This window comes from Schistocerca americana, unplaced genomic scaffold, assembly GCF_021461395.2.
Source record: "Schistocerca americana isolate TAMUIC-IGC-003095 unplaced genomic scaffold, iqSchAmer2.1 HiC_scaffold_18, whole genome shotgun sequence".
Lineage (NCBI taxonomy): Eukaryota > Metazoa > Arthropoda > Insecta > Orthoptera > Acrididae > Schistocerca > Schistocerca americana.
Window position 1 is genome coordinate 7116808 of NW_025725884.1, and position 13931 is coordinate 7130738.

The 13931-nt window shown below is 41.5% G+C and overlaps 1 protein-coding gene across 1 annotated transcript in view; it reads right to left on the reverse strand.

Annotated features, from left to right (window-relative positions):
- The window catches only part of LOC124572279, a 39568-nt gene extending 27829 nt beyond the window's left edge, over positions 1 to 11739 (reverse strand). Inside the window, exons 1-3 of the mRNA XM_047131126.1 lie at positions 10205 to 11739; positions 6505 to 6612; positions 6246 to 6399 (exon numbers count right to left, since the gene is read on the reverse strand). Coding sequence (XP_046987082.1) covers positions 6246 to 6399; positions 6505 to 6612; positions 10205 to 11739 — 1797 coding nt within the window. The remainder of the gene's footprint in view (positions 1 to 6245; positions 6400 to 6504; positions 6613 to 10204) is intronic.
- Positions 11740 to 13931: the final 2192 nt, after the last annotated feature.

Sequence of the window (13931 nt, forward strand, 5' to 3'; positions counted from 1 at the left end):
CATGGGGAAAGAGATACAAGAGAGCAGACTAATGAGGTATGGACACTTACAAAGAAAAGGGGAAGAGTATATCAGAAACAGAGTTGAAGATATAAAGATTGAAGGTGCAAGAAGGAGAGGAATACTGAAGATGAGGTGGAAGGATAAGATATCCAGGGACCTAAGGGGGAAAGGATGGAAGAAGGAAGAGGCAACGGATAAAGTACTATGGAGGAGAAGGATCCAGAAGATCAACGCCAACCCTATGTGACATGGGTCAAGGCGACGATGAAGAAGAAGAAGAAGAAGACAATGTACGACATCTTCAGGTGTGCAATAAAATTCCTTCATGCATCTGAAGTCTTGTCCTTCATGACATTAGATCCACATTCCAACGTTCATGTTGCTACAATCATGGGTTGTATAAGCAACCAGTTAATCAAAATTACTACACAGTTAAGACTAGTCAGTTGCTTCAGAGTATCATCAAAGCTGTCAAACAATCTGCAATGTTTGTTGTAGCTGTGACTTATAATATAGTGTAAAAATATTAAATAAAACATTTTCTAAATCCAGCAGGTAACAGCAAGAGCATGTAGGTTTCCTTGAACATACATCTGTTGAAATCTTATTGGAGCGAGTACACTGACGGAGGCATTTTATTACGTAATATTTTGAAAATTAGAAAGTTTCTCTATCTTGCCATTTGTTAATACCAAAAGACTGACTTAACAGTAACACACCAGGTTACCAAAATGCACTTTAGTGTAAGTAGATGACAAAGCAGAAAGGATGGCATCATGCATATCTTCATGACTAGTAGTTCAGCCCTTGAAGTATCATCTATACAAGGACACTATTGAAGTTGTTCAATATATCAAAGATGCCATTGACTCCAGACCTCCAAATGATAAATCAATATTACAATAGAGGAGAATACTAGAAAAGAGATAGTTGGAAATGTTCAAGTAATCTAGTTAGTGACGACAGACTGTTGCTTTCAAAAAATGTTTCATTACAGCAATAAAATCTTTCTTTGACTTTGTTGAAAGCCAAAAGTACCATGAATGCCAATTATAGGTGAAGTTACATGTTAAGTCAACATTACGTGTCATCAAAATCAGGAAAAAATGTTTATAATAATTCTATGCTGTTTGGTTTAAGTATCTTACCAACTAGCATAAGGAGATGCACTCTGTTCCTACTTGACACCTCAACATTAGCAACATATATCCTATTCTTGTATCATTCTGCTACATCAATTGCTCAGCTACCACACACAAATGCTACAGGTGGCATGTACAATGACACTGTTATGCCTGACCTTTTGGGCTATTCAAATAATTTGGTCAATGCTGTTCATGAGATACCTGCAATTAATACTGCTGCAAAGATCTCGGTACGGAAGTATGATACAGAAATACTGACCACTAATTTCTATCCAGAGCATTCACTTCTGCCCAACACCATGTCGTGTATCTCTTCCATACACTTCAGTCATGGTTCAATCCAGGAACTGCCACAACATGAGGTCCAAATGATTGGAAAAGAGCACAAGTAGTTCCAGTTTCCAAGAAGGGTCGTCGAGCAGATGCGCAAAACTATAGGCCTATATCTCTGACATCGACCTGTTGTAGAATTTTAGAACATGTTTTTTGCTCAGGTATTGTGTCATTTCTGGAAACTCAGAATCTACTCTGTAGGAATCAACATGGATTCCAGAAACAGCGATCATGTGAGACCCAACGCGCTTTATTGGTTCACGGCACCCAGAAAATATTAGATACAGGCTCCCAGGTAGATGCCATTTTCCATGACTTCAGACTGGTCAGATACAGGCTGCCAGGTAGATGCCATTTTCCTTGACTTCTGGAAGGCATTCGATACAGTTCTGCACTGTTGCCTGATAAACAAAGTAAGAGCCTATGGAATATCAGCCCAGTTGTGTGGCTGGATTGAAGAGTTTTTAGCAAACAAGACACAGTATGTTGTTCTCAATGGAGAGACATCTACAGACACTAAAGTAATCTCTCGCATACCACAGGGGAGTGTTATGGGACCACTGCTTTTCACAATATATATAAATGACCTAGTAGATAGTGTCGGAAGTTCCATGCGGCTTTTCGTTGATGATGCTGTAGTATACAGAGAAGTTGCATCATTAGAAAATTGTAGCGAAATGCAGGAAGATCTGCAGCGGATAGGCACTTGGTGCAGGGAGTGGCAACTGACCCTTAACACAGACAAATGTAATGTATTGAGAATACATAGAAAGAAAGATCCTTTATTGTATGATTATATGATAGCGGGACAAACACTGCTAGCAGTTACTTCTGTAAAATTCTGGGAGTATGCGCATGGAACGATTTGAAGTGGAATGATCATATAAAATTAATTGTTGGTAAGGTGGGTGCCAGGTTGAGATTCATTGGGAGAGTCCTTAGAAAATGTAGTCCATCAACAAAGGAGGTAGCTTACAAAACACTCGTTTGACCTACACTTGATTATTGCTCATCAGTGTGGATCCGTACCAGGGCGGGTTGACAGAGGAGATAGAGAAGATCCAACAAAGACCGGCGCGTTTTGTCACAGGGTTTTTTGGTAAGCGTGATAGCATTATGGAAATCTTTAACAAACTCAAGTGGCAGACTCTACAAGAAAGGCGCTGTGCATCGTGGTGTAGCTTGCTGTCCAGGTTTCGTGAGGGTGCATTTCTGGATGAGGTATCGAATATATTGCTTCCCCCTACTAATACATCCTGAGAAGATCACAAATGTAAAATCAGAGAGATTCGAGTGCACATGGAGGCTTTCTGGCAGTCATTCTTCTCACGAACCATACATGACTGGATGAGGAAAGGGAGGTAATGACAGTGGCACATAAAGCGCCCTCCACCACACACCGTTGGGTGGCTTGCAGAGTATAAATGTAGATGTAGATGTAGGTCATGGTAAGTTACCTGAGCTGGTTGGTTAAATACACAAATCAGGATGCTTTGCCATCACATTTTGATTTTACGAGTTGACTGACTCACCTCCATTCTGATGTTGGGATTAGATTAGACAACAACCTCACTTCAGCAGAATTCCATGCACACTATGTCTGAATATCACATTGGCCCCAGTAGCAGAGAGGAGGTGATACACTTTACAATACAAAGAAAGGGAATCTGGCTATCTCTCACTACTCCTGTGGAGACACCATCAATACTAACATTGTTCAGGATGCATACTCTTGCTGTACAAGTTCGTGAATCATCTCAATTATGAACCGTGAATCAATGCCAGGATTAACTCCTGTCTCAAATACTGATTTTGTATGTTCAAAATCTGGCACAAGGGGAGTGTGGCAGAAGCCAGACATTTTCTGCATGTGAGATAAACACCCATTGTAAAATTTGAAGAGCTTTACTGTTGGTGTTTAATGAGTTAAATCTGATACAAAATTCGTTTACATTTGAAAAATATTGAACACTGAAATGATATTGACCAATGGATAGCCATCTGATACATGTAAATCTTCTACTACAATACTGACAACACTCTGCTATGAAGTGCTGTGCCGAGAATGAATATAATGGCACAGTCCAGTAAAAATTCAGACATCTTACCTGGCAACTTAGGAAGCAGAGGAAAGCAGGCCAAGCTGCAGTAATAGAGTGACATTTCGTTTTGGGGAGACGGTTGATATTGTAATTATGTCCAGATTATGGAACAGATTGCTGCATACCATATGAGCTGGGCTGTCTGAGAAGCCTATGGAGCAAAATATCTTAGGAGGGAGGTGCTGTCATTCTGTTTACCATAAACAATTAAGCAAGAAAGTGTAACTCAGATGAAATAGCAGTATGCTGATGCTACGAAATACAGCAGCGAGAGTGACTGGAAAGTAAAGTTGGGTCATCATGGAGCGTTCAGGAAAGCTGAGCAGACGGACAAAGCAGATCAGATGCATGACGAACACATAGCAGCCTCCCACAAGAACTACTCATTTCCAGTACAGTTATTCATTCTGCAGCAGAGCAGGCTGGAGGAGCAACCTATGTCAGTATGCTGTCTACTTGTCAAGCTGTCTATGTGATTCTGTGGAACAGCAGGACCCATTGTGGAGACTGATGTCGTTTAGTGCAAGTTGCATAGAAGTAGTGTAGATGTAGATTGATGACATGCTCCAGTAAGTGCATGTCAGAGGGTTCTTTGAACCATGTTCACATTTTTTCTCTACCGTTCCACTCTCCAGCTGCATGTAGGAAAGACAAACACTTAAGAGAGTTCAGTTTCCACATGGATACATTTAAGTTGTTAGAATTGTTGAATTGAAATTTCTCCGTACTTACATAGGTGTCAACCAAATATTTCCACATTTCTACGTAAATCTAGCTTCAATGAAAAAAGTGTTTGTTTAAATGGTTGCCATGACAATTATCATATCAGTGATTTTCTCTCCGCTTCACCTCCCCCCTCCACCCATTTCACGATATTACAAAATGAAGTGTCCTTCTTTAAACTTTTTCAGTGTACTCAATTAGTCTTATCTGATAAGGATCCCATAAACCACAAGAATACGTTGGTGTCTACTAAATGTTCTAGCAATAAAATGCAGTCTTTGGCTTGGCTTCTAAACAACATTATCATTTCAATTTAAGTTGTTTGTAACTCAAAAGCCTACATATCTAGTAGAACAGACTACCTTTTATATTTATGTGGTTTCCTGTGTAGTTGAAATTTAACAGATTTATTTTGGTACTTATGTGAATGACCTCACACTTTTTATTTATTTATCTTTTTTTTTTGGGGGGGGGGGGGTGGTATCACATTTCCATTCTTCACACCACCATACAGATATTAAGATTAAATAATTTTGCAATTGATTTTAATACTGTGATGTCTTCCTTGGATGGCAAATATCAGTATCAGCTGCAAACAATTTCAAAAGGAGTCCTCCTAAGCCATTTATATAGCTTGCCTCGAGTGAGAGAATGGCCCATTATCCATGGGATATATGCAGCTGGTGGCAATGCTCTTCCTTCCCATTGCCCCATAAAGTCTTAGGCAGGCTGATGGGCAAAGCTGGTTGGGACCAGTGAGAGTCTACTGCATTTTTCAGAGCTCTGCAGTCTTCTAAGAACCAAGCTTCAATAATGCAGAATAAGTTTTAATTTCTTCCTGTTACTAGATAGAATTGATCAGACTAGGAGATGCATGTATTTAATTCAGATGTTTGCCACATTTCTTTATATGAGCTATGACCGTCGAGTCCAAACACTACATTGGTTGTTTAATTCAATACGTACCTGAGCCAAAATGATCTAACAGTGTTTCCATGTTCACTAACCTCACTGATACATGGAATATAAGTGACCAGTCAATTTTCTAAGAAATCATCGCTCATATGAAACATGTCCAGTGAGAATCATCTTACTGCCTCATTTGTGAATTTTATGTAGATTCATTTTAAGCAAGGAAAGTATGCAGATATTTTCGCAAAGGTTCCAATGATACCATTCAGGAGTATGTAGGTCTAATATTTTAGATTTTATCATGTGTTGAGTGATAATGGCCAAAAACAGAACAAATTTCTTTGTGTCCATACATCAGCACCAGCAGCTTGACCAGTGTACATTTTGAAACCTTTATATCGTGATTATGGACTGCTTTGTAGATCATCGCTCAGTTCTTTCTTGAAAGAGCAGAATGTAAAGTTAATCAGAGCTCAATCAGTAAGGAATTCACTTTGTGAATAGAAAGTTTGGAAGATTCTTCAATAATTATTATAAACCAGAATATAGGTGAAAAATTTTTCAATAACTTATACTCCTGCTATTCCCAATTCTTGTCACATATATGATGTAAGAAGCTGTTGTAATCATGAAAATGGTAAGTTTGTTTTGTTATGGGAAGGTCACTTATTAAATTAGCAATTTCCCATTGATCATGACATTAACTTTGAGATCAAGTCGCATGGCATTCATGTTGGATAATGTGATACTGATGCAAGTATCTGTTGTGTGACAATAATTCATTGTCTATTAATTCTCAGAGCACGAGTGACAGAACAGCATTCGGGCATCTCAAGTGTGCACGCAACAACTGGATGTATCTTAGTGTTGCAGACTGAATGCCAAAAACACAAAAGTTAATCAAACTAGATGAAAGGTTAAAAGCCATGATCTGTCATACCAAATGGGAGGGGTAGGCACCAAAGTGTTCAAACCTGTGCAGTATAAATGAAAGATGAGACATGAAGGTAGGTAATACTTCACATACCAAGCCTGCACAGAATATACCCAGTAACTGAGGCACACTTTCAAAGTGTCGGCTGCATAGGACTGACAGGTCTGGTGCCATTACACAGCCGGAGCTGATGCTGCTGCCACTCGCCTCAGACAGCGTGTACTGGGTGGGTGCTTCTGCCACTGTGCTGGAGTGTAGAAAAGTCAATCATTGCACTTTATCAAAAATAACAGTTCTGTGTCTTGATACTGTTTCACTAATGCCCGTGGGTGTCAGATGAGAATCCACTCACCACACCTGGTGTGATGGTTGGACAGCCTCCTGAACCCAGCCAGCCCTCTGAGCCCAAGTGATCAATTTTTTTACGGTGTGAGTAGCATGGCTATATACTTCAGCAACTCTGCAATGGAGCAGTAGTATTGCATGTGCAAAGGAGCAGTAATGTAACAGGAGCCCATTAAGATTTTGTAGCCATTAAAGAGTGTTGGCAAGCTGAGCCGGTACAGGGAAAAGCCTCACTGAATATCATTAGCTGCAACAGGATTTATAGGCATGGTAATTTGGTGCCTCTTTGTTTTGGATAAATTCACTGACAGTGTATCAGTATTTATTCATGATTTGAAAGCTGACCTTAACTAACCATATACAATCATATCTCATCAGGCCGGTTTGCAAATTTAAGGTGGAATGGTAACTCAAAGCTACACATAATGTACCTTGAGAGATAGATTAAGGAACAGGCATCTGAACAGATTATTAAAAGGCTTTACCAACTGTATTGCAAACGGTTGAGTTGGACACTTTCTAGAGAACAGCTGAATGGTTTGTCACTGAAATGAAATCAATCAGTAGATGCATTTTCAGACATAATTACGAAGGTCAATACACAATCCTAAGCATTAAGGTAAAACGCCAAAACTGATAAGATTTATTCTGGTGGAGGCTAGACCCTGGATGTATTTTTTACGAGCATTTCCAGGCAATATGTTGCAACTACATGATATAGGTTGTGTGGAGTAAGAGACAATGATGTGGTGTCATTGAGATCAACATGGCTCAGTTTCATTGTTGGTGTATGAAATTTTCAGGACCAGATGTAATTACTGCCACTCATTGCTGATGGGTACTGTGTTGCCCCATATCCAGAAAATGCAGATCAAGGACAACAGTCCAGATGCAAACGACCACTGCTAGTGTGACATTGTCACAAGTTTCAAGTATAATGCAGGTGATACCAAATACACTGCAGATGTGTCCACTGAAGTTCAGTTTGCACAGTATTTTACCAACAGATACAGAATTGATAGTCTTGGTGACCTATCAAGTGAGATGATGAGTGCTGTGGAGCTGTTGGAATCCACTAAAGAGATGAATACATTGTATATTTTCTGCGTGGTAATATAGCAAGCGTAAGATAATAGATCGAGCTTGTATAGTCGCGAGGTGTGTGGATAACTTCAGTTCAGATGAGGTCTGTCTGCCAGGGAATTAAACTTGGACATCCTGCGGGATGATGATTAGGTATGTCAAGAGGAGACAGTCCCACGCAGACTGTCAATCCATCAACATCACATGAAGAGGTGATTCACTTTGTGCAGACAGACAGAACAGTGGTCAAAACTTTACTGTGATGACTTAGACCTTTTTAAATTGTGGTGGACCATTACCAGCAACAACAGCTATGCAATGTATGATACCAGTGGGTAGTGATGGACAAATTCATGGGAAACCATACAGAATCCTGAAAGATCTACAGCCAATAATGTAAGAATTGCTCGAGCAATAGGTTGCTTATGGGATTATTGAATGTAATGATAATCTGCATGGTGCATCTGTTTTAATTGTTTCCCAAAAAAGTCATCAATTGGAACAAGGAAGTATAGCTTTTGATTATACAGGAGACCCTGGCCATCATCTATGGTTTAATGTACTTAAATTGTTACTGGCATGGAAGAAATTATTAAGATGTGACAGACCATGCTGCATTGAAGTGGTTTCTAGGATTAAAACACTCTTCAATTAGATAACCACCAGTAAGCAGAAAGGCTGGAGTACTGTGAGCAATGAATAAGAGCACTACAGAGTGAAAGAAGGAACTTTTGCTAACACTGACAGCCAAATTTAGGGAGCAACCACAGTCTGTGACACACAGAGGCTTGTTGCGCAGAATGACTGTGGACCATGCGTGGTGGTACCTGCAGCTTTCTAGGAAAGCACTAATGCAAGCATATGACAATTTTTCGGTAGATCATGGAGGTTGGCCAAGGACCAGAAGCAGGAGCCGGATTTTAGAAATGGTATGATGTCCTCCTCCTTGCCGTGTCCGGCGACAGTGACTCCGTCAGTCTTCTCGGTCCTTGTTGTGGTAGGCTCGGATGTGGCTCGCGAATCCGAATTTCGCTTTGAATATCATGTTGCATGGAGCACAGTGAAGTTGACCAGCAGAGTTGTAAGTATACGTGTAGACAGGCTTGAGCTGAGATTTTCGGAGCTCTCTTTTAGCATCCAGGTCCATTACACGCTTTTGCTCGAATTGTTCGATTCTCTTATGTACAGTTGATCGCCACTCCGATCAGCGCAATGCTAGCTCCTCCCAACGGTTGCTTGGGATGCCACAGGCTGCAAGGTGGCGTTTAATGGTGTCTTTATATCGCAGGTGTTGACCACCTTTCCTCCTCTTCCCGCACGAGAGCTGCGAGTAGAACACCACTTTAGGTAGCCTACTGTCATCCATGCGTACTATGTGACCACTCCATCTCAGTTGATGTTTCATTATTAAAGCTTCAATACCAGCCAGTTTCACGCGGCGCAAAATCTCCGTGTTTGGGACACGGTCTTCCCATTTGATGCGCAGAATTGATCTCAGACATCGAAGATGAAATTTATCTAGCTTCTTAATGTCAGCTTTGTAACAGCACCAGGTTTCCGAGGCATAGAGTAAGGTGGATAATACTAATGCTTTGTAGACTGCAATTTTTGTTTGTAGTTTGAGATCATGTGATTTCCATACTCGGTCATTAAGCTTACCGAAGGCTGAGGCTGCGCTGGCTATACGCGCTGTGATTTCCAATGTCAGGCTGTTGTCACTTCTAATTTGGCTTCCCAGGTATTTGGACTTTGACACATTTTGCAAGGGTTTGTTATTTATCTCAATACTAGAGTCATCTGCATTAAGACCTCTAAGTGGTTGTTTAAGAACTTGCGTCTTAGTGATGCTAATGGCTAAGCCAAATCTTCTGCAGGAGGCATTTAGCAGGTTTATGTAAGTCTGAAGAGTTTCGCAAGAATTAGCCATCATGCATACATCATCCGCGTAGAGAATCTCTAAGATGGATAGTTTGGTTACGCGACTTTTTGTTCTGAGGCGAGAGATGTTGAAGACACTTTTGTCTGTCCTTGTGTCGAGACTAATTTGATTACTACAGGCTTTGGTCGCGTCTCTCATAACAACTGCGAAGTAAAGTGAGAAGAGTGTGGGAGCCAGAACACAGCCTTGTTTTACACAACATGTCACGGGAAACTGTTCTGAGAGCTTGTCCTCATGGCGGATTTTTGCCATCATGTTTTCATGAAACTGCCAAATCAAACTGACAATTTTGTCAGGGCACCCAGTTTTCTTTAGTATGATCCAGAGAGCTTCCCGTGGGACACGATCAAAAGCTTTTTCCAGGTCTACAAAGCACATGAACAAAGGCCGATGTTGCTCTAAACTTTTCTCTTGCATTTGTTTGACAACAAATATGGCATCCACTGTGCCTCTGTTTGGGCGAAAGCCACACTGGGTCTCTGGTAGCAGTTTTTCTGCAAAGTGTGTTAACCAGGTGTTAACTATATGGGCAAGGACTTTTCCCGCTGCTGACAGAAGAGAAATGCCCCTGTGGGAGCTGCAGCCTGATATGTCACCCTTGCCTTTATAGATCTTGGAAATACAAGCATCTTTCCAGTCTTGTGGAATCATTTCATACTCCCAAATCCTTAAGATCAGAGCAAACAATGGTTTCTTGATGTTTGGCCCCCCATATTTATATAGCTCTGATGGCAAGTTATCTAATCCTGCTGTTTTGTCATTTTTCAGCTTAGCCAGTGCTGAAATGAATTCATTGTAGGAAGGGGCATCCGCAAGTTGTTCCTCAACTGGCAGGTCTTCAAGTGCTTCTATGTATGGAATATCGGTTGTCTGATGGTCAGGATTAAGAACGTCATTAAAATGTTCCGCCCACCGAGACAGGATGTCACTCTGTTGCGTCAGCCGACAACTTTTATCTTTGTTATAGACTGGTGCTATCTTCCCAACTCTTGGACCAAAGATAGTTTTCAGGGACTCAAAGAATCTGCCCGTTTGGTGTGTGTCGGCATATAGCTGTATTTCATTTGCTTTATTTGCCCACCAACTGTCTTTGAGAGCACGTACCTTCACTTTCAGATTGTAATGTGCTGCTCTACGCTTGTTATCATCAGGGGTGCGAAGAGAGGTTCTGAAATCATTAATTAGCTTTCTGATCTCTGGATCTGAGTCGTCAAACCAGTCCTGGTGCTTCTTCTGAGGCTTTCCCAAGACTTCTGAAGCACAGCCACGCAGTCTGCTAGCGTATGCACTCCACTGTTCATCTACAGGGGCAGATTCAGATATCAAAAGGCCATCGACACCAAATTTTTCATCCAGTTTTGCTCTCATAGTCTGATCATTGGCCAAGATTTTGCAGGACAATTTTGTTGGTATTTTGTGTGAAGCTCGGCGTGGTGCCTTCAAAGTTATCTTTAATTTGGACCTCACGAGTCGATGGTCTGTCCATCCCTGAGCGCCTCTCATTGCACGTGTGACCAGTACGTCACCAAGATCTTTTTTCCATACTATCACATAATCCAGAAGGTGCCAGTGTTTAGATCGCGGATGCATCCATATCGTTTTATATTTTTCAGGCAGACGAAAATATGTATTTGTCAGACAGAGTTCAAACTCGGCACATAGAGTTAGAAGATCCAAACCATTCGAGTTGCATTTTCCAATCCCATGGCGACCGAGGACTCCATTCCAAGCACTGAAATCATTCCCAACACGAGCATTAAAATCACCAAGTAACAGAAGTTTATCTGCAGAAGGAATATCCCTAAGGACATGTCGGAGGTCTTGGTAGAACTTGTTCTTCTCTTCATCCGGAGATGGCAATGTAGGTGCGTATACATTGATCAGGTGAAGATATTTCTTGGATGCCAGGTGAAGTCTGAGTGTTATTATTCTGTCACTGATACCTTTTGGGAGTTCTGTTAGTGAGCATGCCAATTTATCGCGTATGGCAAAGCCTACCCCACTTTCCGCCCTTTCAGTGGATGATTTTCCACTCCAGTAGTAGGTATAACCTCCGAGCGGTTCACATAACTGTCCAGAGTCACTAAGATGTGTTTCACTTATGGCGGTAATGTCGATGTTATATCTAGCCAATTCCCTTGCGATAAGTCCTGTCTTTCTCTCTGGGCACTGATTATGGTCATTATCCTGTAAAGTACGGACGTTCCAGACTCCAATCATTAGATATTTAAGGTAACTGTTTATTTTATTATTCTTTTGACCGCATATGTTAGTGAACAAGTGACCGCAGTTTGCCACTTGTGCTGGGTTGAGACGGGCTATGTTTAGGCCACCTTTTCTAGGCCCCTCCCTGGATTAGGGAAAGCAGAGCGATCCTAAATAGGGCTGCTTTGTCGTCTGACGAGCTGCCGAACCAGTCCTCCCGTCTCTCACGAGTACCAGAACGACCATCACCGTCTGACCGCCTAACGTGCAGAGCACCAACTAAGGTTCAGGTACACCAAACCCTTGCCTCCAAATCAGTACTCCATCGCCGCAGGACTTTCAATGCTCATAGTCCATTGAAACTTTGCCGGAGTAATCTGCGCGTGAAGCTATTTAAAGTGGACAAGCAGTTGCTCAGATGCAGATCCACTCTCTCGTCCTCTGCCTCTGAATGGCAGTGGATCGTAGGGCCGATACAACTGGCAAGAGGCAGGGGATGCAGTGAATGGCCATATGCCACTGGAAGTATCCTGACATATGCCCTTAAGGCACATCACAGGTGCCTTGCTTCGTCAGTACAGAAGCCGTGAGTGTTTACCTATCGATATTACCCGCCTCCTACACCGATGAAGAGACTGACAGAAGGGAAGAAGGAAAGGGAAGGGACTGGAAGGGAAAGGGAGGAAAGGACGGTAGGTCGTTGTGAGGCACACTTTGTCAGGCTCCTCTGCTGAGACCTGACTGGCTAGGTTGAACCTGCCAGTAGCCACGCTACCACCGGTGTAGCTCTCGGCATCACAGGAACACGCAAACTCTCCCACCCGCACGGACAGTGCTACGATAAGGTGGTGATGGTATACTGTGTGCACAACATGCCGATTTCAACCTATTATACAGACATCAACTGCAAAGTTTGTCAGAAGCATCCAAACAATTTGAAATAGTGTGGATGGCTGTTGCCTGATAATTTATGGAATACCAGGTGCTACTGAAATTTCATGTTGCTGACAATAATAACAGATGAAGCTATCAATTTTATGTCCGATTTGATGAAAAAGTTATCAAATTTGCTAAGCATTCACAACCTTAGGACTAGACCTACCCTTCAAATGGAAGAAGGCAGCATTTTCATCTTACAATTGCCAAATTTTACATTTTTTGGTGAACACCAACCAAATGACAGAGGTGTGACTCCCATATGCTGTATCAGCTTAGAACTGTAAAAGAACACAGCAATAATGTGCTTTCACCCTGTCATATAGTGTAGTATATGGCAGGAAGATGCCTTCACCATTTGAGGTAGTAAAGCCTTTATTTGGGAGAAATGGGGACTCAGCACAATATTTTTAGAAACTTCTTCACTATCTGTAACAGAGGGTGAAGAAAAGCGATGCTCAAGCATCAGGACCACACAGGACAGTGCGTCAGCAACCTGCCTCAGTTGGACAATGGGTTCTGCAGACGATGATGGGTTATGTCATCTCTATGGATCCATTTTCTATGAAGAAATACCTCTGCTGCTATGCATTGAGTCATGTTATAGGACATTGCATATTGGCCAGCAGTATGGCTATCTTAGTAATGGATATATGCGCACTTTTGGAAAGGGGGAAAAATTGACACACATTTCTTTCTGCCAGATGGTTTGATCCACATCCTAAATACTCGGGAATATAGTTCTATTGGTTCTATCCTTCAATAAGTGAAGAGTAGTAGAATCGCTACAGTATCAGCTGCCTAAATCAGGAGTATTACTTGCCAGAAAAATGGGACACCACACTTGCTAGTAATCATTAGAAGTTGAGACTGTTGCTTCTTATATTTAAAAGAAGTCTCAGAATTATCAAACTCTTAAGTATGGGCTGTTACTGGCTCTAAAATTACATGGTAAAGAAAACAATAGATTTGATGTGTACAATATTTGCTTCCATACTTAAGGACTGTTTACAGTCTTCAGTGTCTCCCAATTCCCTCAAAGTTTGCAAAGTACTTCCAATATTTAAATTAGGAGACAGTCCTGATAATAAGACAGTCCTGATCAGAAGACAGCCCTGATCAGAAGACAGCCCTGATCAGAAGACAGCCCTGATCAGAAGACAGCCGTGATCAGAAGACAGACATGATCAGAAGACAGCCATGATGAGAAGACAGCTGTGATTAGAAACAACCCCCTGTTTTCAAGGGCATTCTTGAGAAAAAATAAAGTT